The 24,972-nt window shown below is 32.2% G+C and overlaps 5 protein-coding genes and 4 non-coding genes across 15 annotated transcripts; 2 read left to right on the top strand and 7 right to left on the bottom strand.

Annotated features, from left to right (window-relative positions):
* Positions 1-29: 29 nt before the first annotated feature.
* Positions 30-1,458, bottom strand: ZK1251.15. The gene is made up of 2 exons (NR_056434.1): positions 1,419-1,458; positions 30-289 (listed from the first exon to the last, which is right to left on the bottom strand).
* Positions 57-11,364, top strand: nhr-34 (Nuclear hormone receptor family member nhr-34; the record flags this gene model as incomplete). Of its 4 annotated transcripts, none has more annotated exons than NM_069315.7 (11): positions 57-113; positions 6,425-6,546; positions 6,653-6,868; positions 8,860-8,959; positions 9,048-9,264; positions 9,364-9,696; positions 9,857-10,045; positions 10,093-10,306; positions 10,439-10,599; positions 10,646-10,783; positions 10,935-11,362. In NM_069315.7, the coding sequence occupies 11 exons, from the start codon at positions 73-75 to the stop codon at positions 11,043-11,045; spliced, it is 1,842 nt and encodes a 613-aa protein (NP_501716.2). The 4 variants fall into 4 exon arrangements, with proteins under 4 accessions (NP_501716.2, NP_001023245.1, NP_001129859.1 ...); NM_001028074.5 differs by lacking the exon at positions 57-113 and adding an exon at positions 3,059-3,162 and having other exon boundaries at positions 10,935-11,045; NM_001136387.4 differs by lacking the exon at positions 57-113 and having other exon boundaries at positions 6,534-6,546; positions 10,935-11,045.
* On the bottom strand, positions 6,519-6,539 carry 21ur-13186. The gene has a single exon (NR_056433.1).
* 21ur-14817 lies at positions 7,511-7,531 on the bottom strand. Its single transcript, NR_056432.1, has one exon.
* Positions 11,365-11,735: 371 nt separating the features above from the next.
* acc-1 lies at positions 11,736-17,676 on the bottom strand (the record flags this gene model as incomplete). Of its 2 annotated transcripts, none has more annotated exons than NM_069314.9 (14): positions 11,736-11,945; positions 11,996-12,037; positions 12,192-12,322; positions 12,591-12,656; positions 12,705-12,791; positions 12,985-13,192; positions 13,334-13,393; positions 13,445-13,524; positions 13,608-13,731; positions 13,880-14,011; positions 14,172-14,337; positions 14,485-14,578; positions 14,625-14,765; positions 17,562-17,676. In NM_069314.9, 13 exons carry the CDS (start codon positions 14,763-14,765, stop codon positions 11,876-11,878), a joined length of 1,401 nt encoding a protein of 466 aa, NP_501715.1. The 2 variants fall into 2 exon arrangements, with proteins under 2 accessions (NP_501715.1, NP_001293865.1); NM_001306936.3 differs by lacking the exon at positions 17,562-17,676 and adding an exon at positions 15,309-15,320 and having other exon boundaries at positions 11,876-11,945.
* On the top strand, positions 15,194-15,214 carry 21ur-15181. Its single transcript, NR_056431.1, has one exon.
* Positions 17,677-20,140: 2,464 nt separating the features above from the next.
* Positions 20,141-21,412, bottom strand: F58G6.7 (Copper transport protein). Its single transcript, NM_069313.7, has 4 exons — positions 21,187-21,412; positions 21,051-21,142; positions 20,663-20,799; positions 20,141-20,513 (listed from the first exon to the last, which is right to left on the bottom strand). The coding sequence occupies exons 1-4, from the start codon at positions 21,376-21,378 to the stop codon at positions 20,434-20,436; spliced, it is 501 nt and encodes a 166-aa protein (NP_501714.1). The 5' UTR covers positions 21,379-21,412; the 3' UTR covers positions 20,141-20,433.
* A 93-nt stretch (positions 21,413-21,505) lies between these two features.
* F58G6.3 (Copper transport protein) lies at positions 21,506-22,194 on the bottom strand. Its single transcript, NM_069312.2, has 3 exons — positions 22,066-22,194; positions 21,905-22,013; positions 21,506-21,735 (listed from the first exon to the last, which is right to left on the bottom strand). The coding sequence occupies exons 1-3, from the start codon at positions 22,181-22,183 to the stop codon at positions 21,558-21,560; spliced, it is 405 nt and encodes a 134-aa protein (NP_501713.1). The 5' UTR covers positions 22,184-22,194; the 3' UTR covers positions 21,506-21,557.
* A 1,056-nt stretch (positions 22,195-23,250) lies between these two features.
* On the bottom strand, positions 23,251-24,335 carry chca-1 (Copper transport protein). 3 transcript variants are annotated; one of them, NM_001028076.2, is made up of 5 exons: positions 24,125-24,335; positions 23,913-24,052; positions 23,703-23,868; positions 23,480-23,570; positions 23,251-23,435 (listed from the first exon to the last, which is right to left on the bottom strand). In NM_001028076.2, exons 2-5 carry the CDS (start codon positions 24,043-24,045, stop codon positions 23,355-23,357), a joined length of 471 nt encoding a protein of 156 aa, NP_001023247.1. In that variant the 5' UTR covers positions 24,046-24,052; positions 24,125-24,335; the 3' UTR covers positions 23,251-23,354. The 3 variants fall into 3 exon arrangements, with proteins under 3 accessions (NP_001023247.1, NP_001122782.1, NP_001255414.1); NM_001129310.3 differs by having other exon boundaries at positions 23,745-23,868; NM_001268485.4 differs by having other exon boundaries at positions 23,257-23,868; positions 23,913-24,260.
* Between the last annotated feature and the right edge of the window lie 637 nt (positions 24,336-24,972).

Genomic DNA, 24,972 nt, shown 5'->3' with positions numbered 1-24,972 from the left:
CATCTTTAAACCATTTATTTTCAAAATTTTGACAATGAAAACTTTATTTTTTCCAGGAAAAATTACAAAAGAATGATGGACGATTTACATCAACAACTACATCAAAATTACAAGTTAGTTTCAATTTAATTGGTTTAAAAATGGTTACGGTTTCATTTTTAATTAAAATATTTTCAATAAAATCTATTTTTTGAAACTTGTTCTTCATATTGATGACTTGGGTCTTAGCTGTATTTTGAGATCGTTGCTTTCTGACTTACCACACTACGGGTCCCAGAACTTCAGCTGCCTGTAATGTAATCAATCTTCCGGTTTCTTAGAAATGCTGACTAAAAATACTTTAACGTCTAGTGGCAATAATCACGTGCACAACTTAACCAATTGAACAAAATTCATGGTTTTTCTAGCTCTAAACCACGAAAAAATTCACTCTAATCAAGTGTTCAGTCAGAATCTGAGACCAAGTGATTATGAAAATACCTATATACCTAGACCACAACTTGACGCAAATCCTAATGAAGCCATACCACGATACTTGTTATGTTCCTCGTATTTTTGGAACTGATCATGCTCGTACTACAAAACACGGCAATACTCTAGTTTGTAGTATTTGCAGTTGGTGTTATTCGATAGATCAGATATAGTAAATGCACTAACATAATAAGATCAGATAAAAGTAGGCGGAGACTGGAAACCGCCAAATAATCCTATTTAAAATAGTCATTTAAAACGAGAGGAAAGTTCTAGGATGAGAAGATATTAAAAATATATATGCAGGAATTGTGTGTGTGTTTTGTTTTTCTGATCCTTTTTGCGACATCTTCCCTGGTTATAGGTGTTCACAGCTCCCCCGTTGACCAGACACTAGATTTCTTGTTTTTCCAATTTGAAGAAAAATGGAAAATAAGGGGTCTAATTTTCACAGGGGATTAGTAATTAGTAAGAATTTTGACTATGTAAAAGAAGTAATAATTGTACTGTTTTGTTTCGTGAAATTAATCTAAAAAACAAGAAATACCTTTCAAGTGTTTCAAGTTTTCAAGACGGTTTTGTTCATTTTACTATTGTGAAAAACTGAAAAAATTATTTATCAAAAATTTTTAGAAAGTAGAGATTTCGCATTGCAAGAAGATTCATTCTTGTGAAAAAGATTTTTTATTAAAAGTTTCAACAGGCGGTGCAGTTCCGTTTGGCGCTCTTGGCGCTCGCTTAGCATAAATTTACGCATAATTAATTTTCCCACTAAACGTTTTTAGAATGAAGCTGAAAGTGAGGTTTGCGTGTGCTTTGGCAGTAAACTAAGAGTATAGATGCCTATATAGGCACAGGCAGGCGTAGGTTGCAATGGCGAAGGTAGAAAATTTGAGAAATTAGGGCACAAGAGCAATACACCAATACAAAAAGGTCAGACAAATTACCTTCTTATTTATGTGATGAATTCTTTGGAAAGTCATATTGTAATCTGACTCTCGCATCTAGTCGCCATACCTTTTGTCTAATATTCGAAACCTTATCTACGTCGTTTTAACCACCCTCAATGCGTGTGTGTGTGCAAAAAGTGTGTTGTGTTTCGGTGGTGCAGAGATCACTGCTCCATCTTTTGATCTTTTTTCCGCATTTTCTGTTTTTCGTATATATTCAAAAGAAAACACTTTGTCCTCCTCCTTTTGCTTTGCGCGCACGCTTGCCAAACTCTAGTCTTCTTGACCACCACATCAAATCAGAACTTGTTGGTTTCAGATGAAAAAGGGGCGAGAAATATGAGAAGATCAAATGATCGTCTCTACTCTACTTGAATAATCTCAATATGCTGCTACGTGCTTGAAGTACGTAAAAAGAGCAAAAGATAATCTGTGCAATAACAGCTGATTATCGGGAGAGGAGGGCAGAGAGCTATTCTGATTGTAGGAATATGTCAGAAGCTGGTCTACGCCAACTGATCTTTCGAATTCCCCTGCCAGAGATTTTGACTAAAGTGAAGTCAGGTCAGAAGAGAAAATGTGTATTTTGTTTTGTTCTTCTGATTCTTTTTGGATCAATGAACATTTTTGAAATTGATATTTAATATAGTTTGTGTGGTATAAATGCTACGTTTATTCCCATGTTTTTTTCATTTCTGGGCAAGTTTTAGTAATTTATTTTATAGAATTCTCTTTGCAACTGATTACGAATAACTACATTTTGAAAATTGTACTTTTTATAACATTCAATTTTTAAAACTACTACTTTGTACTGTCAGCAATCAAAACTTCTTAATGAAAGTTTGCCGTACTCTTACTCTAATCAAGCGATCCGGTTTCGCATGACCTTCTCACCTTTTCAACTGCTTCACGTGACATCAATTATGAATAATGCAAACTTTCACTTAATTTTTTAAAATTTAACCGACATACATACCTGTTATAAATACAGAGCCGACGGGACGCGACTGAAAATGAATAAAATCGTGCTCCATACAATTTATGTTCTGACTAGTAAGCTTTTTCATTTTCATCCGTTCAGCCAATTTTCAAAATTTTGTACGCCTGACATGTTTTTATGCATACCGAATAAGAAATTCAAAAGGTTACATTCCACAATTTACAATTTGCAGTTAAAGCCTTTTTTAATTTTATAATTGTAAGCATTTTTTCAGTTCTGTAATCAAGAGTCCTACAAAAAAATTGGTGCACTCAACACTGTGCCCTGCTTTTCCCAAAAAATTATTTTTTTGTTGAAAAATCGTAGTTGAGAATTCTTGAACATAGGTTCGGCAAAACTGAAAAAAACACCTAGAGCTCACAGTGATTATTACAAAATTTAGAAAATATTGCTGAATCTAATTGTAAGTTTTGACGACTTTGTCACATTTTTTCTTGCCGTATTATCTGTAACTTGATCAAACAGTTGTTCCAGTTTTCCTAATAGTTTTCATGAAAAATAACGTATTTTGTACTCTTTTTCCTATCCCACATTCGATAATATTATCCACCATCATCATCAGAATTTCATCAATTTCTCCCATTTTTCTCTGTCATACAGGGTCATCGAAAGACCACGTGATGTAACGCTTTTGCAGGCACCTAGCATGACGGATTACTGTATTTTCAATATATCTTGGATGTCTGATCGTTTTGGGTGTGAAACTGGGAATGAAGACGTGCAAGAATGTATTGATAAAAGGTGGGAGAATGAAGAAAAAAGGAATAGATCAAAGAAAAAGGAAGAAGATAATATGATAGAAATTATGAAAAATGAAGATACGGTTAGGAAGACAACTAAACATGATAATCACTTATTTTGAGATCTTTTCGGAGAAAAATGATAACAAGAAAAAAAAAGAGATGATCGTGATTGTTTTATTTTTTAAATAAGAACTAATCTATTTGAGGGGTTTTCAATTAAAGACTTTTAACAGTAACTTATAAAAACACAGTATTGAAAGTTCGATTGTCGGCAGTTCATTCAAAATTGACAGATTTTAGAAGCTGTCTGCCTGCTTTGCAAGTTCACTCTTATCAGTATTAAACTGATATTACCAGCAATATATCCGCTAATTGATTAAATGAATTTTTAGTAAAAATAATTTGAGTAGACTGTAGTATATTCTGATTTGCAAGTTTTATTTGATCAAGAGTTTAAAAAGAGTCTAGTGAAGTCACATTGCATCAATTTGACAGGCCTTCTTTGTTTTGCATTATATCAATAGATTTTCGGATCTGCCAATGTTTTCAGGTGTGTCATATATGTTTTTTTGTTTGCTTTGTAAATATAAAAAAAACCTTTTTTCAAGAAAAAGTGACATGTTTTCCAGATACTGCTGCAAATTTTAACTTTGAAATAGTGTATTTTTTATTTTTCAGCGCAGAAACACGTGTAAATTCGGCGGTAAGACTGACTTGACGGCATGAACGTTCATTTGTTTATTTTCTGTAGAAAAACAGTTTTGACGAACCACTAAAACTAGATGCTTCCACGATTTCTAGAAGTTAAGCTGGAATTTCATACGCTGAATAATCGTGAACTCATGGCACAGGATTAAAAAATGCTTCCAAAAAGTTCAAGTTGTATTTTGGAATTAGTTCAAAAATTTTGGAAATCATAGACATCGGACTAAATTAAATAAGTTCGATTTTTGTCCATCTATCCATTTGCCTGTAACTTCCATAAATCACAACCAGTCCTTTGCCTCTACCAATTGATCGGATGGCGTCAATCGACTATCGATTCTTCGCCCGATGATATCATTCTTGTCCATTCCTGACCCTATCGACACGATTTTCTCATTTTATTCTGAATTCGGTGCAAACTGTACCTTTCAACATCGTCACTCTTTTTCCAGTAAATAACGGATTAGTCGGAGGGTTTTTGAATGTCAATTCCCACTTCAATCCTATAAAAATGTAAAACATTCTTCTCTGGTTGCTAACTATAAGACCAAAGATCCGAGCGTCTTGTTGACCATCGGGTCAGTAGTGCCACGTGGTGTCTCTCTACTCAATTCACACTCAATTTGATCTTTCGATCCACTCCTTTCTCTGCGTATCCACGTTGATACTTCTCTCGCCGCCCTTTGTACAAACAAACCGTCGGCAGAATTGAGAGGGAAAAGGACGAAAAGTTTCCATTTTTCAGTTGAAACGCTAGGGAAAAAGAGTAAAAGAGATGATGAAAGACAGTGAGTTTTACACTGATTATGTGTATTTTATGTTGGTCTTCAACTCTTTTTTTGCCTCGCTTTCAATCTCTCTCACTCACTGTTTCAATATCGTTTTTGACTATATTTGGTTGCAGGGAACTGTTTCTTGTTTCAATTGTCAGACTACACTTTTTTCACTGTAACAAGGAGCTTTTGTGATACGGAATAGCCATAGTCTTCAGAAATTGATTTTGAGAAATTTTTTCTTTCGTTTTTAGTGGAAATTGTATTTTTGATTTAATTTGTACTATTAAAAATGTGATAAAATTTTACTCAAACTTTTAAAATCTCGAAAATTCCCTTAATTCTATCCCTAAAATTTGAACTATTCTGTTAGTGTAGTAGACCAAGAAATGGTTTTTTCCAATGATTGTTTGATTTTCTTTTAATTTTTAAAAATATTTTTAGATTTAATATGCAACTTTAACCTTCTCAAAATAATCAGAATTACAGTTTTTTCACGCCTTCCAATGTTTTTTTTTCAATTTTGACACATTTAAATGTAATTATTTATACTGCATTCATTTTTTGGTCACATTCAAATTTATTTTATCAAGATTTCTCTGCTAGCTACTTAATTTTTAATGCAATTCCCCACATCAGTAACTTTCTGATCCTATATTGTTAGAAATCTATTTCCAAATTGAGAACTATTTACAGTTGTGTCGTCAATCTCTGTAGAAAGTTACAAGTTAAAAAAAAAGAACATATTCTATGAATATTATATCATAGTTTGATCATCTAGTTGTCTAATCTCAACTCTATATCGGTGGGTACTGCTACCCGTTTTTCTCCCCATACAAAAATCGCCTTGCACATCTGAATCTCTTCGTCACGTGACACTCACTAGCTCATCTATTTTCTCTAGGATTCTCTAGGACTGTCTGCGTCTCTGATTTTTGAATCCTCTCTCGTTTGAATCGATGTAGTTGTGTGACGCTGATTTTGAACGTTTGAACTCGCGCAGGATCGAGACGAAACATTTTTTCGGTATGCGCGTTGAAAAAGGAAACGAAAACGGTGCGAGAAAAGCGGTAGAGACATCGCAGACACGAGGTCAACTTGTGTCCCATTCCTGTTGATATTCTCACTTTTGAATTTCAGTTTTTGAGTTACTTCAAACTTTTTAAAAATACACAATTAATTGAAATATTATATGTGTATTTTTAAGACGTTCTACGGGAACTGCCCCTGATTGTTCACATCTTATTGAAATTTTTTGAACTCTACCCCAAATTGTGAAATTTCAACTCACTGCATCAGAACTAACAAAACTGAATTTTAAATCTTTCGTTAATTTCAAACTTCTGTTTCGAGTTTTAAATTCAATCTGGTTTGTCTTCCGTTTTTTAAAATTAATTCTTGAATGTAATTTTTGCAAATTCTTGATTTTTCATACACTTATTTTTGAGATGGATTAATGTCGTTTCGTCTTAATTTGTGGTCAACACAGTTTTTGAAATATAATAAATGTAGAAGTTTAGGTATAAGTGTTATCTTTGAAACTCATTTTCGTTTTTATTTTAATAATTTTTTTAAAGATATTATGAATATAGTTTTCTTTTGGCTTCAGTTTTTTTGCCCTATCCCACGATTTCAATCAACTAGAAATAATTAAAATTCAATTTTGATATATGTTTATACATATTCCTCATCTCTAATTATTTTTTCAGAAATTAATAAAAATTCTAAAAATAAAATTACTTAAATTCAGCACATTTTCACTTCTCAAATTTTAAATTTCAGCCCAAACGGCTCACCAACCACTTCAACTACGCATCGTCGTCAGAATTCGTCGTCCGGATTGGAGCCAGCTCGTAAACGACCAAAACTTTCTCCGCCTGTCTTGACAGCAATGCCATTGGATTGTAAGTTTTTGGATTAAGTATTATGTACATAGCTTGAAACATAAAAAAGTTTCTTACTTTTAATTATCCTTTTAAAAAATTGCTTAAAAATTATTATCTGTTTTAGTGACCGATGCAGTTTCACCTAACGAATCCCAAGCATGTACATCAAGTCTCAAGGGTGTCGTCACGGCTGCTGGAGCTGCTCAAATGTCCGTTGCAGATCGTATGACGTCATCATCGGTGGCACCTCCTCTCTGCATTGTACCCAGATCTGTCGAATTCATTAACCCGAAAACAGAAGATATGAGTATGGATATACCAATGGGAAATGTGCAAAGCGGTTTGTCTTTTTTTTCAACATCAAAAATTTCAGAAGACCAAAATACAATTGCATTAAAAACACAAAAAAATAAACTGTAAAAGTTTTTTTTTCGAAAAGCTTTAATTCAAATTTTCCTGTTTTTAGTTGTATTGCAAAAATATTAGAAACTTAAATTCCAGACTGATTATAGACTACGTTTTCAATTCTGAAAATATCCAAAACTGTAACTAAATTTTGAAAAAATAAACTGAAAAATGTGTTTTTAAAACGTAGTTTCTTAAAATTGATCCAAAAATTTATTTTTTATCATTGATTTCCCTGACTCCTATTTTAAGTTTGTCTGTTTATTTCTACCTTGACATTTTTATCCAGCAATTCTAAAAACTGCCCTTCCCGCAGAAAAAAGTGCAAACAGCACAATGAGCAGTATTTGTTCGTTTCAACAGGTACAATATCGAATCACATGTTTATCAACCAATTATGGTTTCGGTTTCAAATACACACAGTTTTGCAACTTTTCAAATAATTCAAATAATGACATCAACAACTTTATTAAACATTTGTCACGTGGTTTTGTGAACTCTCTGAGCCAAAGTTCAGACATCACTCACCTTTGAAAAATATATGTTTCGTTGTGCTAAGCACTGTCCATTGGAAAAAGTGTAAAGATCTAGAGTCGCATCAAAGAGAAAAGATTACAATTTTTGAAGATAAGAAATTGAAACATATAGTGAAACTACATTATATTTGTATAAACAAAAGTTATTACAAATAATACTAATAATTTTCACATTTTTTTGACTGCATTACTACAAAGTGTTAATATGATAATATTTAAATAAATAGTGTTTCTCTTATTAAAATGTAAAATGGCGAATATCATAATAATAAACTCCAAAAACGTTTAGATTTTTCAACAAAAAAAAATACAGGTTGAAATCTCTAGAATGTTTAACTACAAACAATCAAAATGCAGATAAAGTATAAAACTCTTAGAATAAAAAAAATTTCTGGTCGGTTTGAAAAATTATAAGAGGCGAAGACTGTTTTACCACTTTTTGATCGTAAATAATTTTAGAAAAATTCCTGAAAATTTTTGTTATATTATTTGAATTTTTTCCCTAAAAACAGTTTAAACTATTTTTTCCACTGAGAATATTCCACTGTTGAATTTCAAAAGTTATTTTGAGGTTCCAAAATTAGAATAGTCCCTTTATGATCTTTTGGACCCCCGCGGGCCTAATATTGTCTATGCGTATTGTCATCATGATCTGTTATCTTTGTAGTCGACCAGGAAACTACGGGTCGATTTTGTATTCCCTCGCGACGGTAAAATCGATAACATCTTCTCATGATATTTTGATTCTTTTCCCCTTAAAAGTGTGTTTCTGTGAGCCCAAAAGCTTCTTGCGCTTTGAACTAGAAACATAGTTGGCATATAGTCAATAGGCAAATGGTTGAACAATAAAGAATGAGACTTAGGCTAATATTACATAGTGCATAAATATACCTGTTTCCTTCCTACCAGAAGAAATCAAAAGATCATTTGAAAAGGTATTCCCCCGTCTGGAGGAGAGAGTATTCCCCCGTGGAAACGGGTGAGAAATAAAGAAAGATAGATTGAGAGATGTTACGGTGTGCACCACTTGCGCAAACACATATACGATAATGTTACAGAGAAATTATCTGAGATAGTAGATACGGATGAGAGAGTGTAGAGAACTTGAGAAATAATTCGGAAAATAGCCGCACGGTGTCTGCCGAATCAGTCTACCACTCATTCACACTCTCGGTCATATTTATTCCAATTCATTACACCAACAAATTTCATATTTTTAAAGATGGCAGAAAGTAAATTCTCTATATTGAAAGGAGAAGGTGATTTTTTTAATTTTTCTTAAAGGGTGGTGAACGTTGACAGGTTCATTTCAATTCTTGACTTGAAAATTACAAAAAAAAATTGTCAAAATTTACTGTTATTAAAAAGTCTAAATATATTAGAATTTCAGAGTTCACCGGACTGAAGTGCCGAGTATGCGGGGATTCCAGAGCCGGTCGTCACTACGGAACAATCGCATGTAATGGTTGTAAAGGATTCTTCAGAAGAAGGTAAGAATTATGAATTAAGAAATTCATATGAAATCTGTAGATCAGCTAAAATAATGTAACAACCGATGTAATATCCATTTATTTTCAGTATCTGGGAGCAACGTGACTACGTATGTCGGTTTGGTGGAAAGTGTCTTGTTGTTCAAGAATACCGTAACCGTTGTCGTGCATGTCGGCTACGAAAATGTTTCACTGTCGGAATGGATGCAAGAGCCGTACAATCAGAACGAGATAAGCATAAGAAAAATCCGAAGGATTCGAATAATGAAGGAAGCACTTCGCCTCAATATCCAACTGCATCTACTGTAAGTTTGAATTTAAAGGAAACTATAGTTTTAGTATAACATAATTATTTCTTATTACATTTTTGGAATACATTTGGAATACGTACCCATTATTTTTAGCCGATCTCAATTCCATCTACTTCAACTTCTCAAACACCAACAAGCTCGGTCAACTCTTACAATTTTCAAAATATACCCGGAATCGTTAGTCGATCATTTTCGGAAAATCTGATTATGAGGGACAATTCTGTACCCGTAATGGAAACATCACAATCGGCGGCACTATCACATGTTCCATTGGTTAGATATTTGATAGATTTGGAAAAGGCAACTGACAATTTAATTGATGAAAATTGCGACTTTATGAGCATGGAATTCGATCAATTGTGCAGAGTTGATGTGACAATTGAAGCCGCTTTTCGACAACCTGGAGTTGTTGCAAAAAGGACACCGGTAAGATACTTTTAATGAAAACGATAGTTTAAAATTTGTAAATTTAGAAGAACTTGAATAGTTATAAAACACAGTTAGACTATTTTGGTACAAAATTGAGCACAATCAAACATTTTTATCAAAGCATTCAGCGGTGACCCTAAGTTTATAATATTTTCAGCCCCGCTGGCTAGCACTGGAACGTTTAACAACACTAGAAGATGTACATATTGCTTGGTGCCGATCGTTTGTGCTATGCATAGACTATGCAAAAATCATGAAGGACTATCAAGAATTATCACCCACTGATCAATTCACATTGCTCCGAAATCGAGTTATTTCAGTTAATTGGTTGTGCCATACTTATAAGGTGAAATTAATCCGTTTATAAAAGACAATTAATACTTTATATTTTAGACATTCAAAGCTGGATGTGATGGTGTTGCTCTAGTAAATGGAAGTTGGTATCCAAGAGATAAAGAACTACAAAAACAATTGGATCCAGGATGCAATCACTATTTCCGAATTTTAAGTGAACATTTGATGGAAGATTTAGTGATTCCAATGAGGGAAATGGATATGGATGAAGGAGAATTTGTCATACTCAAAGCATTAATTTTATTCAGAGCTCGTAAGTTTTTAAAAAGATTTTATTAGTTGAGACACATGAAAGTTAGGTTTTTTTATAAACTTTATATAGTCCAAAAAGCTTTAAACATTTCATTTCACTTCAATTGAAACCATACAAAATGCAATATTTCAGACCGTCGCCTCTCAGAAGAAGGTCGTGCACACATTAAAAGAGTTCGTGACAAATACATTGAAGCTTTGTATCAACATGTTCAACACCAACATCGTCATTTCTCGTCTGTACAGACATCAATGAGAATCAGCAAAATTTTATTGTTACTTCCTAGCATAGAGGTTAAAAATTTCAAGAATTTATCTAACGAACTGTTGATTTTTCCAGCATCTCTCCCAACAAGAAGATGACAACGTTCAATTTCTGGCACTTTTTAATTTGGCAAATCTCAATGGATTACCCTATGAGTTACATTCCTCTATCAAGCAACATATCCCAAACGGTGATGATAGTGATGACACACAGGTTTGTTTTTTTTAGTTGAAAATATTTCTAAAGTGGAATAGAATATGAGACATTTCTTTTTATGAAACTATTTTACAAATCTTGAGTAGTGTTACATAAATTAAAACTTCACCAAAATTAATATTTTATCTTTAAAATGGTTAGTGTTCAGGTAAACGAAGTAACCTCAAATAACGACGGCCCACGAAGCAGTGAAAGCAGTCATACACCACAATCAGTTTCCACATCTCAGTTTTTAGAATTCAAGCCATCATTGCACTAGTCGTCTAGCTTTTTCTACTTATCAATGCATAATCTCGTCGTATTCTCGTTGTACTTAAATTATAAATTTTCCGCTGACATTCTCTGCGATTTCTATCAAATACCAATGTGATAAGTGCTACAGTATTCAGGGACATTTCTTCACGATTCGCTCTCCAATTCTCACACATCCCAACGATGTTTTTCTTTTGCCAATTTCCAGTTTTTATTGTGATTATTAGCATCATCCTATTTTTTCTCATTATTCTCTCATTTTGCTTATCAGTGTGATCTGTTTATATTATGTATGTTTATATGACACATGAAACATTTCATTTCACAAATTTTTATTACACAGAAGGAGTCAAAATGTCATTCACAGGAAGTTCAGATTGAAGAGATTTTGAGACGTTGGCTGATCTGAAACTGTATGGAACTAAACAAATTTGCCACATTACCATTTACATTCTACCCAGTCGAGATGAGGTAATTTCTAGGCAAGAACCGCATTTTAGGAGCCGTATATAATTATTTGAAAGAAAAACGGTATTTTTGCAATACTTGGAATGACAATCCTTTTGCTATGTAAAACAGAATTTTCAGAGCGATTTGTTTTTTATAATCACATGGTTGTTCAGAAAAATATGTTTTCAAAATAATTCAAAACTGTTTAATTTGTATAATAATATAACATTTATATTTGTTTGATAAAAAATGTTTATTTTATTCATAAAAATACAAAAACCAACAACAAGAAATACATAGAACAGATTTGAGATCATTGAAATTTTTGATATTGTTGAAATTGAATTTAAAACTGCAAAAAAAAGATAAATTTGATAATCATATTAATTAAGGTTGATCAATATTCACATCTTCATCAAAATATTCGGAAAGACTTGTCAGGTAGAAACTCCAATATCTGGAAATTAAAATAATTTAACAACAGAAGTATTATAGAATAAAACTTACGAAATGTTGAAAAGCATATACGCTGTTGGGAAGAAGATTGCGCTGAAAATGGTTATTTTAAATCCAAACAGGTATTTTGTTCTAAACTTGCTTTGAAAAAAATGACTTTTGGTTTGAAATTTCTTATATTTCAACTGTTTTCCATGGTTTTCAATTCAAGAGTATTATTTTTTAAAAGAAGAAAACCTTAACTTACCTATAAAAATCTACTGTTTCAGGCCGTAATTCCCTCATCGCCCTCCATTTTTTCCTCAACCCACTCATCCATTTCCGTTTTTCTCTTCGTTTTGTAATATTTTGATACGGTTGTTCGAGTTCCATTGGCGCCTTAAAAATAAACATTCTTGTGTCAAGACAATACATAGATCTTTAAATGAAACCTACTATTCACCTACGTTAAAACATTATACTCCTTGGCCATTTAGTTTCAAAAGAACATTTTGAACTAGAAAAACACTATTCCTCAAAAAAAACTGGAAATTTTAGGGAATGTTTGGAAACAACTCAGATTTCATTTGGAAGTGGAATATGAAAACACTGGGCTCAAACACTTTTCTTGTTAGATCGACGTCAAATATCTAAACTCAAAACTTACATAATCTTCAACAGGCGGCACTGCGCTGTCATTCCGTAATGAATTCACCCGTTTGTCTACCCAAAACTGTAAAATTTTAAAATGTTAAATTATACACCAAACAATTATTTAAACCTGTCTTAATTCCAAGTGCGGACTAGTTTGCATACTTTTCCATGAAAATCCTTCATCATCATCTTCTTGTCGTTTCCGTTTTTTGACCTAAAATTATTTCAATGGAAAAACTAGAGTTGTATGTATCAACAGAATCATAATGATTCTCATTTAAAATCCGGAAAAAAAACGCCATAAACAAAACAACAAGAACAGAAACACAACAAAATGAACAGAATTTTACTACCTAAAATTTTAACTTTTGAATAGAATAACAAGTAATTTTTTAAAAACAACTCACTTTAGGCGGTAGACCTTCATTCCTTGACATAAATCCAACTACTGCCAATTCAAGAAGTGATAAAAATATAAAAAGCATTCCAGATAACATCCAAACATCAATTGCTTTTACATAAGATACACGTGGCAAATTTCGAATGATATTTCCAAACTGAAAAGTCATTGCTAGAAGAGAGTTGACACCAAGCATAGTCCTAGCTGGGATTGCTCTGTAACATTATTTTAAGTAAATGAAACTCAATTTTCAGAAAAAAAAATTTTTTGAGTTGGAACTGGAACATCTCCCATGTGCATTGCATCGACGTTAGTCATGGAACTGATAGAAATGTGCAAAAATTAAAAAGTCTCACCTTGGTCCCAAATAAAATGAAATCCAAGAGATAACAATGGTCACCATGGTAGGAATATATCTGAAAATGTTTGTTTTTCAATAAAAACCAAGAGAAATAACAAAAACTAACCCTTGAAGAACATACCAACCATATCTTCGTTCGAATACAAACGCTACAGTAAGCTCATCCCACCAACCAGCTGGGTACATCTGAAAATGAGTTGTTTAGTTTAATTGAAAACTTCAACTGCAACAGTTTACATTTTCACTCTTTTGAAAACTGTATGACTTACCTGTTCAACAGCAATAACACTAAAATTGACTAATTTGAAATCAGGAAGTTCAATTCTTTTGAGCAGAATTACTGGATACGGTTGATTCCACTGCATTCTCACTTCTCCAGTATTGTAGTTGAAACTGAATTCAAAACATTTTAAAAATTTATCAATGGATTGAACTGAATTGAAATTTGTTTCAGTAGTTTTGTTTTCACTTTTTACACTTTATGGAAACATTTTCGCATTATTTTTTAATTTTAATAAAAATATTATCTAAAAAAACTTACGATTCAAAAGTGAGATAGCATTTCTGCTTATCGAACGGAAATCTTTTTAGTTTCATATCACAAGGTCCTGTTAATTTCATTCGATAGTTTGTCCAGAGAGTACCATTTGAGAAAACCATCAGGAAGACGTTCCTGTAATTTTGGTTTACATAGACTAACTAAATTACATTTACTATTAGTATTTTCGTAAAGTATCTTATTGATAACGTGAAACAGAAAATTTTTGAGTATTAACTGTTTCACTTCTCTTTCAAGAATAACGAACAAAATTGCAAATAAAAATGAAAATTACTTGAATGGAGATTCGTGAATTGCTGCACTTTTTGAATTGATGAAGCAAGTGTTCGGCAACCATAATCGTTGTAAGACCTTATCATCAAATGATATATTTCGCTTACATGGATTCATATCTTCGTATACTAATGCAGGATCTTCCCAAAATTCGTTGATATACAAATCTAAAAATTTTAGCTTTACGCAAAAATTGGATGATTCTAGAACAATTTAATTGTTTGCCAGTCATTTGACTTAAAAAAGAACATTTCTCATATTTTAAACGATCGAGTTTTGAAATTATGTTTATTTTTGAAATTTCTTACACTTACCTATTTCAAAATCCTGCGTTAATTCTGAAACTGATGTTACTTCCTGAACCCACATATCCACTCGAACATGTGTAGGATGAGAAGGGATATAATGCTGAAAAAAAAACAGTTTTAGCTCTGTCAACGTGCGAAAAACGAACTTTATTGTAGCTATCTTTGAGTAGTGCATTGATGATTTCTGTGTCATTTGCACAATTATCCAGTGACTGAGCTATTCCTTTTGATGATTGTGATAGTAATTCGGTTAGGAACGACACCATAATCCAACCCGGATGACTCATCTAAAATATTATAATAGATTATGAATACTGGAAAATTGTTTCGTCATTTGGCGTTAAACTATTTAGCACAAAAATAATACAAAACTAGATACCATATTATCTCAAATAGTATTATATTTGGCTCAGTTGCTCAAATTTGGCAGCTCATATCTTGGTTGTATTTTGTTTTGATAAAAATTTTTGATTTACAAAATAACTTTGAATCATTTCTCTATTATTTTAATATTTATTTTTATAATATAAATTTAATACTACACATACAATATGTAAAATTGTAACACCCTTACAAAGTTTTCGAGGTTCTGAAACATTTTATCAAGTACTTCGGAAACTTTCAGAACATTTCCGTTTACTTTTTAAAATTAAATTCAAAGAAAATAGTTGTTTCTCAGAAATCAAAAAAACCTTGTGAAAATCAGGAAATACGATATTGTTTTTCGTGATCTAGTGGAACTGCAAGCGACTATGTAAAAACCGAATAAAAAATTTTAAAATACAATTTCCCATAGTTGTTTTCTGGCTTCAGTATCTTTTTCTTCTTACCCATCGTGTCATGATGTGTCACCGCACCGACGTCGTTACCACCACAATGATATCCTTCAGAACAGGGAGTTTTCAGAGAAATCAGATTTTCAACGAAAATATAAAAGAAAAAGTTCAGTTTGAGAAGCAAAAGCTGACAATGAAGAGGAACGAAGAAACAGTGTGTCAAAATGAAGAAGAAGTATGAGCAGACGTAGAAGGAAGGTCATAGAAGTAGCGGGAGGAAAACGACGTCTGAATTGAGTTACGGACGACGGGACGGGACGAGTGGATGACTTCATTGACGTCTATTCTTGATTTGTTGAAGACGGGATGGAAGAGCAAGAATGTTATAGATTTGAAGAAATAGGGAAAAGAAAACAAATGTACAATTTGAATAAATGTACGGCGAAGAAATAAAACATGTAAGATAGTGAACGGAACATTTATTCGATTTTTTACTATGAAAAACATTAAAACACATTAAGTTTGTAAATTATTTTTTGTATTACCCAGGAGCGAAATTTTGCGATGTTTTTGCGAGAAATACTGTACCAGGTACAGACATGACAATTATTGGCTAAATTTGCAAAGATGTACGCCATTAAAAAGCACTGTAGTTTCAAAATCTCTTTTTTTTTAATTAAAAAATTTAAAATAAACTTTAAGAAATCGTAAGAAGAACTATGAAAAATTAATTAAGATTGCACAAATGTTTTTGAAACTATAGTATTTCTTGAAATACTCGCCGAAAAACTAGGAACAACATTAAAATTGATGCAATAATTTTGGTCTAGTTTTAAGATTATTAAAATAAAATGATTCTCAAATTCGTTTTATCAAATACAACGTTGTCAAACCGGTCTGCGGCTTTTTTGAACTCTCATGCTTGTTTTTAGTGCAAGAAAACATTTGCTGCATTTTGGGTACAGCTACTACACAAATACCGAATATTCTCGTTCCACAGAGAAGAGACGATTCGAAATTCAAAATAAATAAAAAACATTCAAATAAGAAAATAAAAACCGGCCGCGCTGTTTAGAAGCAACACAAAGTAAAAAAAATAAACGGAGTCGACTTCTTCAAAAATTTTCAATAAGAGAAAACATGTACCACGACTAAATTGCAGATGTTTTTTCTTTTTTTTTTTTAATTTTTGGTTTTCTGAGCAAAAGGACACCGGATGCCTCATCCTTTCCGGTTTTGTTGGGTTTTTGATTTTTAGATTTTCAAGTTTCTTCTAGAGAGCTTGGGTTCAAGAATGAAAAATATTGAAGTAGGTTTGGGAGTATCTTCTGTATAAACTTATAAGGTGGAATATATTTCAGGAAAATACAGAACTACCGTAATCATTGAAAATCAAATGAAATTGTGTAGATACTCATGACTTACACGCCTATGTGAAATCGAAACAAAGTCAACAAAATGTGCACAGGAAATTCAAATTTCGGCGATTTTTTTCTTTTTACGTGTTTTTTTCATGACCTCCTACTATTTGATTTCTTTAGGTTTGAGAAGAGTTTTGCAACAAGAAAGACAAGATGAAAATAGTAACACTTTAACAGGGGGTCTATAGGGAATGAGAAAACTCTTGAAAAATGCTGAAAGTTTTTAGAAGTTATATCAAAAGAGCGATATGTTTTGGTGTGAACAGAAAACACCACCCCGAAAACTTTGCTTCAGTTCGTCGGCTCTTTTTCCAGATATGTCCGCCTCGGGGCACATTATATGACGAGCCAAGAAAAAACCCGAAAAGGAGAAGAAGCTGAACACATGTTGCAAAACAATAAAAACTCCCAATTTTCATGCATTTCCGCCAGTTTTTAGACAAACCAATGGAACTTTTTGGTGACATTCTTCGGACAATGGCTAGTTTTTAACAAGAATTGGTCTGGTGGAAGGGGTAAATGGGAAGGAAGGAAGTAAAGTTAAAAATGATGAAGAAATTAAATTTAAAATCAACTTTTCGTTTATTGAGACATTTTTAATTAACTGGTAAGCTGGGATATTCTGTGTATGACATGATTGAAAATTCAGTCAAATGTCTTTTTTATTCAGTTTCTAGGAGTGAACATTTTCTTAAAAATTCATCAGACATCTTAAACTTGTTAAACCATTTATTTATAGTTTTTTTTTAAAATTGAAACGAATTTAGATAAATATCTACTTACATTTGTGACTTTGAAAAACTGTTATTTAATGCCTTTATTGATCGGAACTTGAAATGAATTTTAATTTAGAAATGGCAAAAGTTCGAAACAAAAATAAATTCACCTTCTTGGATCTATTGGCACAGCTGCCGTCGATGTTTGCTATGACTTTTGAAGAATCACAACAATTTGAATATCATATTGCCAAAAAAGAGATCCCGTTTCATTCGAATGGATACCTGAAATTGTGTATATTGCTTTAATTCGAAACAAAAGGGATGTAGAAAAGAAACGATAGAATTTTAAAAGTTTAAAATATGATGCACACAGATTGAAAGTGAAGAAAAAAAGAAGAGGTTGAAAGCCTACTCCAACGTTTTTTCTTCGGCCGTCCGTTTACTCGTTCGTTGAAGAAATAGTGCATTGAGTTGCGAAGATTTGACAAATTGGACGATGTAAACGAAGCAAAAACATGGTGGTCTTCTGTGTCTCTTGTTGCATGGCAGATGGAAAATTAAGAGTAGCAAATAGTCAAGAAATGATTATTTCAAAAAAAAAGTCATTGGACCAATGTTTTCTGGAACGTTTTGTTTAGGAAATTGGTCAAACCCAGAAAACTTTGTTGAAAAATTGCAAAAGAATTTTGAAATCTCCGCACTGTTTAGAAAACAAAATTGTGTGTTTTTTTGGGTTTAATAGAATTGGAGCAAAAGTGAACAGTGCTGAGGTTGCAAAATTTGAAAATTTTACAGTGTTATGGGCGTGACCAATCCCTGATTGGGATCCTTTGCCGCCGGAAATCCCCCAATTCTCCACGTCTCAAAATTTTGAATCGCCAAAACAAAAGCAATTTTTGAAAATTCTCGTTACGAATTTCTTTTGGGCACTTTTTGAGTCTATACATGCAAAACATCCAAAACAGTCAGTCTTTCTTTAAATAGATTTGATTTGGGGTAGCATCACGACCCTTTTTAAGTTAGCAGCGCTGTTCGGATACGACCAACAAAAACCCGTTCAAAATATCAATCCATTGCCACTTCTAGATTTAATAATATTTATTTAATTCCAATTTGAATGGTTTTTAATCACTTTTAATAATGACCGGTCGAAAATTATTTCTTTAAGCGTTTTATCGAATTTTATTTGAAAAATTTGTGTATTTCAGTTCTGAACGCAGAATATTTTAGATTGTAAATAACTTATATTAGGAAAAATAAATGGCCTCGAGTGCCTAAAAGTTTCAAAAGTTCTCCAGGAGCCAATTAGATGCCAGACAAGCCTTGATCAACAAAAGCCAGACAAGCCTTGATCAAAGTCGAAACTTTAGAAAATGAGAAAATGTCTCAAAAGAGATAGATAGGCAAATAGTTCTACTTGTGTGTGTTGTCGTCGTCTGGTGTCCTTCAATCAAATTCCCACGAGACAAGTGTTCACGTTGACCAAGTGTTCTTCCTCATCTTTCACATTTTTATCAGCAGCATGAGCAAAAGGAGCAAAAAAGGGGACAAAGGATGTGTGACATATTTCAAGATATCCATGTGTGTATGTATGTGAACAAGAAATAAAACGAAGGAGAAGAATGGACAGCAAAAAGTAGAAGAAGAGAAGTGGAAAGAGCATATGCAAAACGTTTTTTCTGGAGAGAAAGAAGGAGTGGCATTTGACGCGACATTTTCAAGTATAAAGAAAGATATCGGTTGATTTTTTGAAGGAAAAAGTACTTGACTAAGAGTGCTTCAAATATAAACTATTTTATTATTTTGAGAACCGCTTTTTCACATTTTGAAAAATAGTTTAATAGTTTCAATAGTTTTTTTTTTTGAATTACTGTTTAAATTTTGGTATATATTTTGACCATAAGTTTACCATACAGCAATATACTATAGTCAGAAGACAATAATTCTGTGTCTGAATATTTTTTTTATTAGGTTTTTAATGGTTAATGATTTCAATAGTAATGATTTTTTGTTCCAGTCAATTAACTAGAGACATTTCATGAGACGATGCATTTTTCAGCTCTAACAGAGATGTTTTACCGAAATTGTATATGCTCATGATTTATATGCAATCATTGAAAACTTATGTATCAATACTCTTTCATATTTACTAAGACAACAATTATAAATGGTATCAACACAATTGGTGTACTAAACAAAACAAAAAGGGAGTGATCAGAAAAAGGGAGATTGCATAGAGAGAATAACAACGGAAAACTGAAAGCAAGTTAATTAGTTCGAGGATTTAAGTGCAACATCAATGCGTAGTTTTTCTTCAAACGTACACTTTTCAGGAAACGTAAAAAATTCGAAAAACTAATTTATTGTAGTTTCCGATAAACTTATGACTTCAAAATTTTGATTCGTTCTTACAATGTTTAACTACTAGAAAATCTATTATAGCTTTATATTTTCTTAAAACTAAAACTGATGTTCAGCTGAATTCAAAAGTGTTTATATGTCGAAGGGACACACTGACGTGACTGACGTAATTCTGTGAGAAGAGAGCCGTAATCAGAAGCTACGATGCTCCTCGGCCAACAAATTGAATTATTATTATATTGCATATGGCCAAAGGCAATGGAAGGAGGCAAAAGATTTTAAATTGAGAAAAGAGGGAGATGATACTTGTATGATTTGAGGGCATTTTTTGCAATCTTTAACACTCATAGAAAACTGCTCAAAGAGAGAAAAATTAATTGTTAACCAAAATTCAAACATTTATTTGAAATTTGTTGAAATTAAAATTTTTTAAACACAACATAAAAAAGTGTTTTTATCTGTCATACATATGAAAAAGTTCGATCTTTGAAGAGTGATGTTAAATATCAATCTAATAGTAAGAATGTTGAATGGCTAGACATAAATTAGATTACAAAGTGGCAGTAAAAGAAAGTTTTGCAAAGTGTATGTAGAAAGATAAAAACCGAATACATTACTTTCGTAATCCAATAAAAACCATTGATGATTGTGGATATTAAAAATACATAGAGCTAAAAATTATGAACAACAACTTCCAGCTGCTTCACTCTCCTCCACAGTCATCATGGGTCCTAGGAAGAAATATCCGGTGGTATGACCTGAAAAATTACTGTTTCAGAATATCCTTATTATAATTATCTTCAGGCGAAAAACTTATGAGCAATTTGAAATCTTGAAAGACTGATTTTCAAAAATGTATTTGTACTCTAACGTACGCATTTTTTTTAGCCAGCAGGTATTACATTACCTGCAAGCAAGGAGAGAAATATTGGCCAATTGTAAGTCATTGAAACCAGCATAAGAGAGTAATCAATGAAATGTTGCACAAATACAAGAAGTGAAGAAGCCATGTGAAATTTTGAAATTAAGGAGTCACGGGTGAATCTGGAAGAATTGAAAATAATTCACTTGTTATGAAACAGTAAACAAAGTTTAGTTATAAAAAACATATTTAGAAGCTTTTCATTGTAGAGGTATTAATTTTAATTTTAAAACATGTAGAGGTAGTTGAAAAAGAAAATTTCAGCTCAAAAAGAGTTTTTTAAAAGTTTACAGTTTAGGAAAATGTTACTCGTGAATATTTTTTTAAACAAAAGGCATGCATCTCTCATACAATGATGCAGCAAATAACTAACGGTGCCAAAGTGACAGTTTTTTGTGTCAAAGGAATTGTTTCTGGAATATTCCATAATCCATCTTTTTCTGTTGAACAGCAGCAATCTACTTTCTGAAAATTCGTGCATTATAACCATATTAATTATTAAAACTCACCTTTTCCACAATCTTAACTTTTGGAGAGAGTTTTGTTCTTCCAAATTTCAAAGCTTCTAAACAAAAAGCAATTAAAAAAATTTCAATGCATGAAAATACATAAGCAGTGGTGTTCAGTGGTTTCCATTCGCGAAAAAGAATGGGCTCCTCAATTCGAAAATGAAAATACATTTCCATCATCATGTGCATCATTTTGAGTACAATATATTTGAAGTTAAAAGAATATCTGGAAGAGTAGGTGAATAAGGAACGCATTTCAAAATCAGAGGTAAACCAATATTGTCAGTAACAAAGAAACACTCAGAATAAATGATCAAAAATTGTTGATAACATTTATATGAAATTCTAGAAATGAAATTAAAAAATAAAAACTATTCACTCCTTCCTCCAAAAATTAAAAATCCAATAGACAAGCCAATAACAACAGCTAATCCCAACCAAATTGAAAACGTCATGAAAATGAGCATAAGACAATAACTGAAACCGAGTTGAACAAAAAATAAGAATGTTTGAAAAAAGTGCATTGTGGAGAGCAGGCGGGAAATGTAGCTGCAAATATTAAAGAATTGTACAAGCCGTTTTTTCAAAATTCAAATTTTGGGTAATTTCGAATCGGAAAATGAAATGTTTTTTTTAAGTTTAAAAATATTCAAAACATGGAACTGCCAATTGTATAATTTTCAGTATTTTTTGTTTCGGAAAATGTTTATCAGCTAACCTTTCTTTTTTGCTTGGTGATTGTCGTTTTTGAATTAGTCTTCTGTTATACTTAATTGCTTCCAAGATAATTCCAGCAATTGCAACGAGTATACACGCCCAAACCATTTCTAAAATTTAGTTATTCAATGTATCTTCAAAGCAAGGAATTTTCACTCATACTTCCAGCACTAGTAATATTCCACGTGGAAAAAAGAACAGTGTCTTGTGGTTTTGTATGAAACCACATCCACATGAAAGGTCCTTGATTCATGTCCATATCCATTGAATTATGATTCATTGTTGGTATCTGCAATAAGTTAAACAATCATAAAACAATAAAAATTTGAAAAGTAAAAATAATGTGTATTAATATTTTGAGACCAAACCAAGTGAACAATGATTGACTGAGACGAAGCAAAATGATAAAGAAACTCGAAAAGCCGGGAAATGATAAGATTCTTTGGGTGCAAGTATGGGAAGACATTCAAGTCAGGATTGGATAAGAGATACCGTAGTCACCACAGTTAAACTACCGTATTTCTTCTATTAATATGGCTGTAATACTATTTTTCGATGGTCTTCCCGCTTGCAATACTAATAGGGAGTGTAAGACTATTAGGGAGTGCAATACTAATTTTCCGAACATTTTTCTGACTTTGAGCTTACTAGTTTTTTTTTCTGAAAAAGCTCGAATCTTATGTAAAAATTCAGAATATTTGATTTTAATTGTAACATATAAGTTCAAAAACTTCAATCTCGTAGAAATATTGTGAAAAACTGTTGCAAAATAGGCAAAATTTTTTGTTGAAATCCTGAAATTAACGAGACGGGCCTGCAATAAAAAAAAGTAAACGCAAGACTATTAGGGAGTGCCATACTAATTTTCGGAAGGTCTCCGAGGGGCAACACTAATAGGGAGTGCAAGTCTAATAGGGAGGCCATATTAATAGGAGATATACGGTATAAAATTCGTAACACTAATAGGACAAAAAGCCACTTTTAGGACAAAATTTCAAATTGGCCTCCTGGGGAGCCATCGATAGGAGATAATTGGTCTCCTTGCCAAACTCGGTAATTTCACCAATGTGTGAATTTTGTACAGTTTTTCCATACTTCCACAGTGAAACGCAGTCTCATTGAAGAACAGCAGGTAAACCTTATTAAATTTTAATGTCTGGTTTTCAATACTGCTGAACTTTTTAATAAAATTGTAACGTTTTAAGAGTATTTCTGATGTAATCATGATGCGAATTTAAGCTAGTTGGGACACGTTTGTTATGATCTGCTGCTGATTCAAATAAGTTGAATCGATTTGAATAGCTCAGAAGTGACGCCTGTGGAATTTAAGTATGGCATTGTGGGATCGAACCGAAATCGAATTTATTTATTTCTGATTTAATGTCAACTAACAATAAAATAATAGTTTTCTCACAACATTTATTTTAACATTTACTTTCATTTGAGCAATTCTATAGCGATGATCCAGTTCTTGAAGCAAAAACAAAGTGCCCAATAGCTAGGCCAAAGCATAATGACAAGCAAATGTAGACCTGAAAATAAAATTAAAATGTTTGTACTAAATTTCAGAACTTACCGAGAAAACCATATAGACGTTCATCAAAATATATGCAAGTAGAAGTTGCCAGAAGTGATACAAAGAATCGATAATGTGTCGCTTCCAAAAACTGAATTTTTTCATTGTTCCGATTAAACTTGACAATCAATGACAAAATAGAAATGTATTATTTTCAAACTACTAGTTACTTTGAATTACAATTTCCCGTTTTTTGTTTTATTTCCTGCCCAAAAGAACCCACTTATATTTCTCACTCTTCCCCGGTATTTTAATTCCTCCGTACTTGGTTTTTGAGTCTACATTCTCCTGATCTATCTTCATGCGTTCTTCAGTTGCCCATCTTGCATATTTCAGAGCTTCTAGCAAAATTCCAGCAGCAGCGACAACGAAGCATGTCCATACCATTGCTAAAACATGACATCTACAGAAAACATAATAGTCTCAAACTAACTTCCGGCATCAAAAACCGTCCAACTTTTGAAAAGTACAGTATCCTCGACATCTACGTGGTACCACATCCACATCCTATGACGTTTGGCAACGGGTCCAGACATTGTTGTCATGCTCATGTTCATCATGTTCATTCTCAATCTAATGTTAGAAATATTTATATTTTGAAGTGCTGAATATGAAAAAAAAACAAATAAATAAAATAAACTGAACTTGAACTTGATTCCCAGTTTAGATGTAAATTTCACAATAATACAACTAAATCGACTTTCACTGATAACGGTGTATACGTGTTTAATGATAAGACGTATTGAGTCAAAAATTTAACAGAAAAAATAATATGATTTTTTTGGAATCCTTCAATTTGTTACTTCTAAATATACTATTAAGATACAGAAGAATCATAAACTTAAATTTAAAGCATAAACTAAAGAATTTGCATCATGCCTTCTTATCGGACTAGATACCAAATCATGATGCAAATTTAAAACTTGAGACTGTCACTGATAAAATTCAAGGTGTTGTCAATGAAATATTTACAAATAAAATATGTGTTGGTTTGTTGAACTTTTTGATTGTAATTGAGTTCAAAAAGGGAAAGAACTAGAGATGAAACTGGAATAGAGATTCTAATTTTGAAAATTATTAAATATTTTATGTTTCTTTAAAAGAAAAATGTGGTTTGCTTTCGATTTGGTGTTGATCAAAAACGTAAAACTGTGACCATTTTTGTCATGTTTTGGTAAGACAGCCTTTTTGTGACGAGACAACAGACTTGATGTGAAACAGTATTTTGTGCTACAAAAGCTAAATTTCCAACTGGGAAGTTCTCAAAATAAGAAACAACAATAAGTACTTAAATGAGCAATTTTTGCTATTTCACATTGTTTATATTTTTGTTGTTTCATATTTCTGTTAAGTTTAAAATGTCTTATGATAGAAATCCATCATATGTAATAATTTTTAAAAAACGAGTTATAAGACTTTATTAAAAGACTATTTCCAATTTCTCATTTAGGAGGAGTTTAGTGCTGGTTTAGAAATTATATTTTTATTTCAGA

The sequence above is a fragment of the Caenorhabditis elegans genome, chromosome IV (assembly GCF_000002985.6).
Source record: "Caenorhabditis elegans chromosome IV".
NCBI lineage: Eukaryota > Metazoa > Nematoda > Chromadorea > Rhabditida > Rhabditidae > Caenorhabditis > Caenorhabditis elegans.
This window is presented reverse-complemented; position numbering and strand designations above follow the sequence as displayed.

Coding starts and splice junctions, on each gene's coding strand:
- chca-1 (NM_001028076.2), bottom strand. CDS start 24,045: ATGAACATGATGAACATGAGCATGACAACAATGTCTGGACCCGTTGCC. Junction 23,571..23,702: donor GGGAAGAGTGAGAAATATAA/GTGGGTTCTTTT, acceptor GAAAAAATTCAG/TTTTTGGAAGCGACACATTA. Junction 23,436..23,479: donor ACGTCTATATGGTTTTCTCG/GTAAGTTCTGAA, acceptor TTTTATTTTCAG/GTCTACATTTGCTTGTCATT.
- F58G6.3 (NM_069312.2), bottom strand. CDS start 22,183: ATGAATCATAATTCAATGGATATGGACATGAATCAAGGACCTTTCATG. Junction 22,014..22,065: donor GAATATTACTAGTGCTGGAA/GTATGAGTGAAA, acceptor ACTAAATTTTAG/AAATGGTTTGGGCGTGTATA. Junction 21,736..21,904: donor TCACCAAGCAAAAAAGAAAG/GTTAGCTGATAA, acceptor TAATATTTGCAG/CTACATTTCCCGCCTGCTCT.
- F58G6.7 (NM_069313.7), bottom strand. CDS start 21,378: ATGATGCACATGATGATGGAAATGTATTTTCATTTTCGAATTGAGGAG. Junction 21,143..21,186: donor AAGTTAAGATTGTGGAAAAG/GTGAGTTTTAAT, acceptor ACGAATTTTCAG/AAAGTAGATTGCTGCTGTTC. Junction 20,800..21,050: donor AAAACTGTCACTTTGGCACC/GTTAGTTATTTG, acceptor CAATTCTTCCAG/ATTCACCCGTGACTCCTTAA.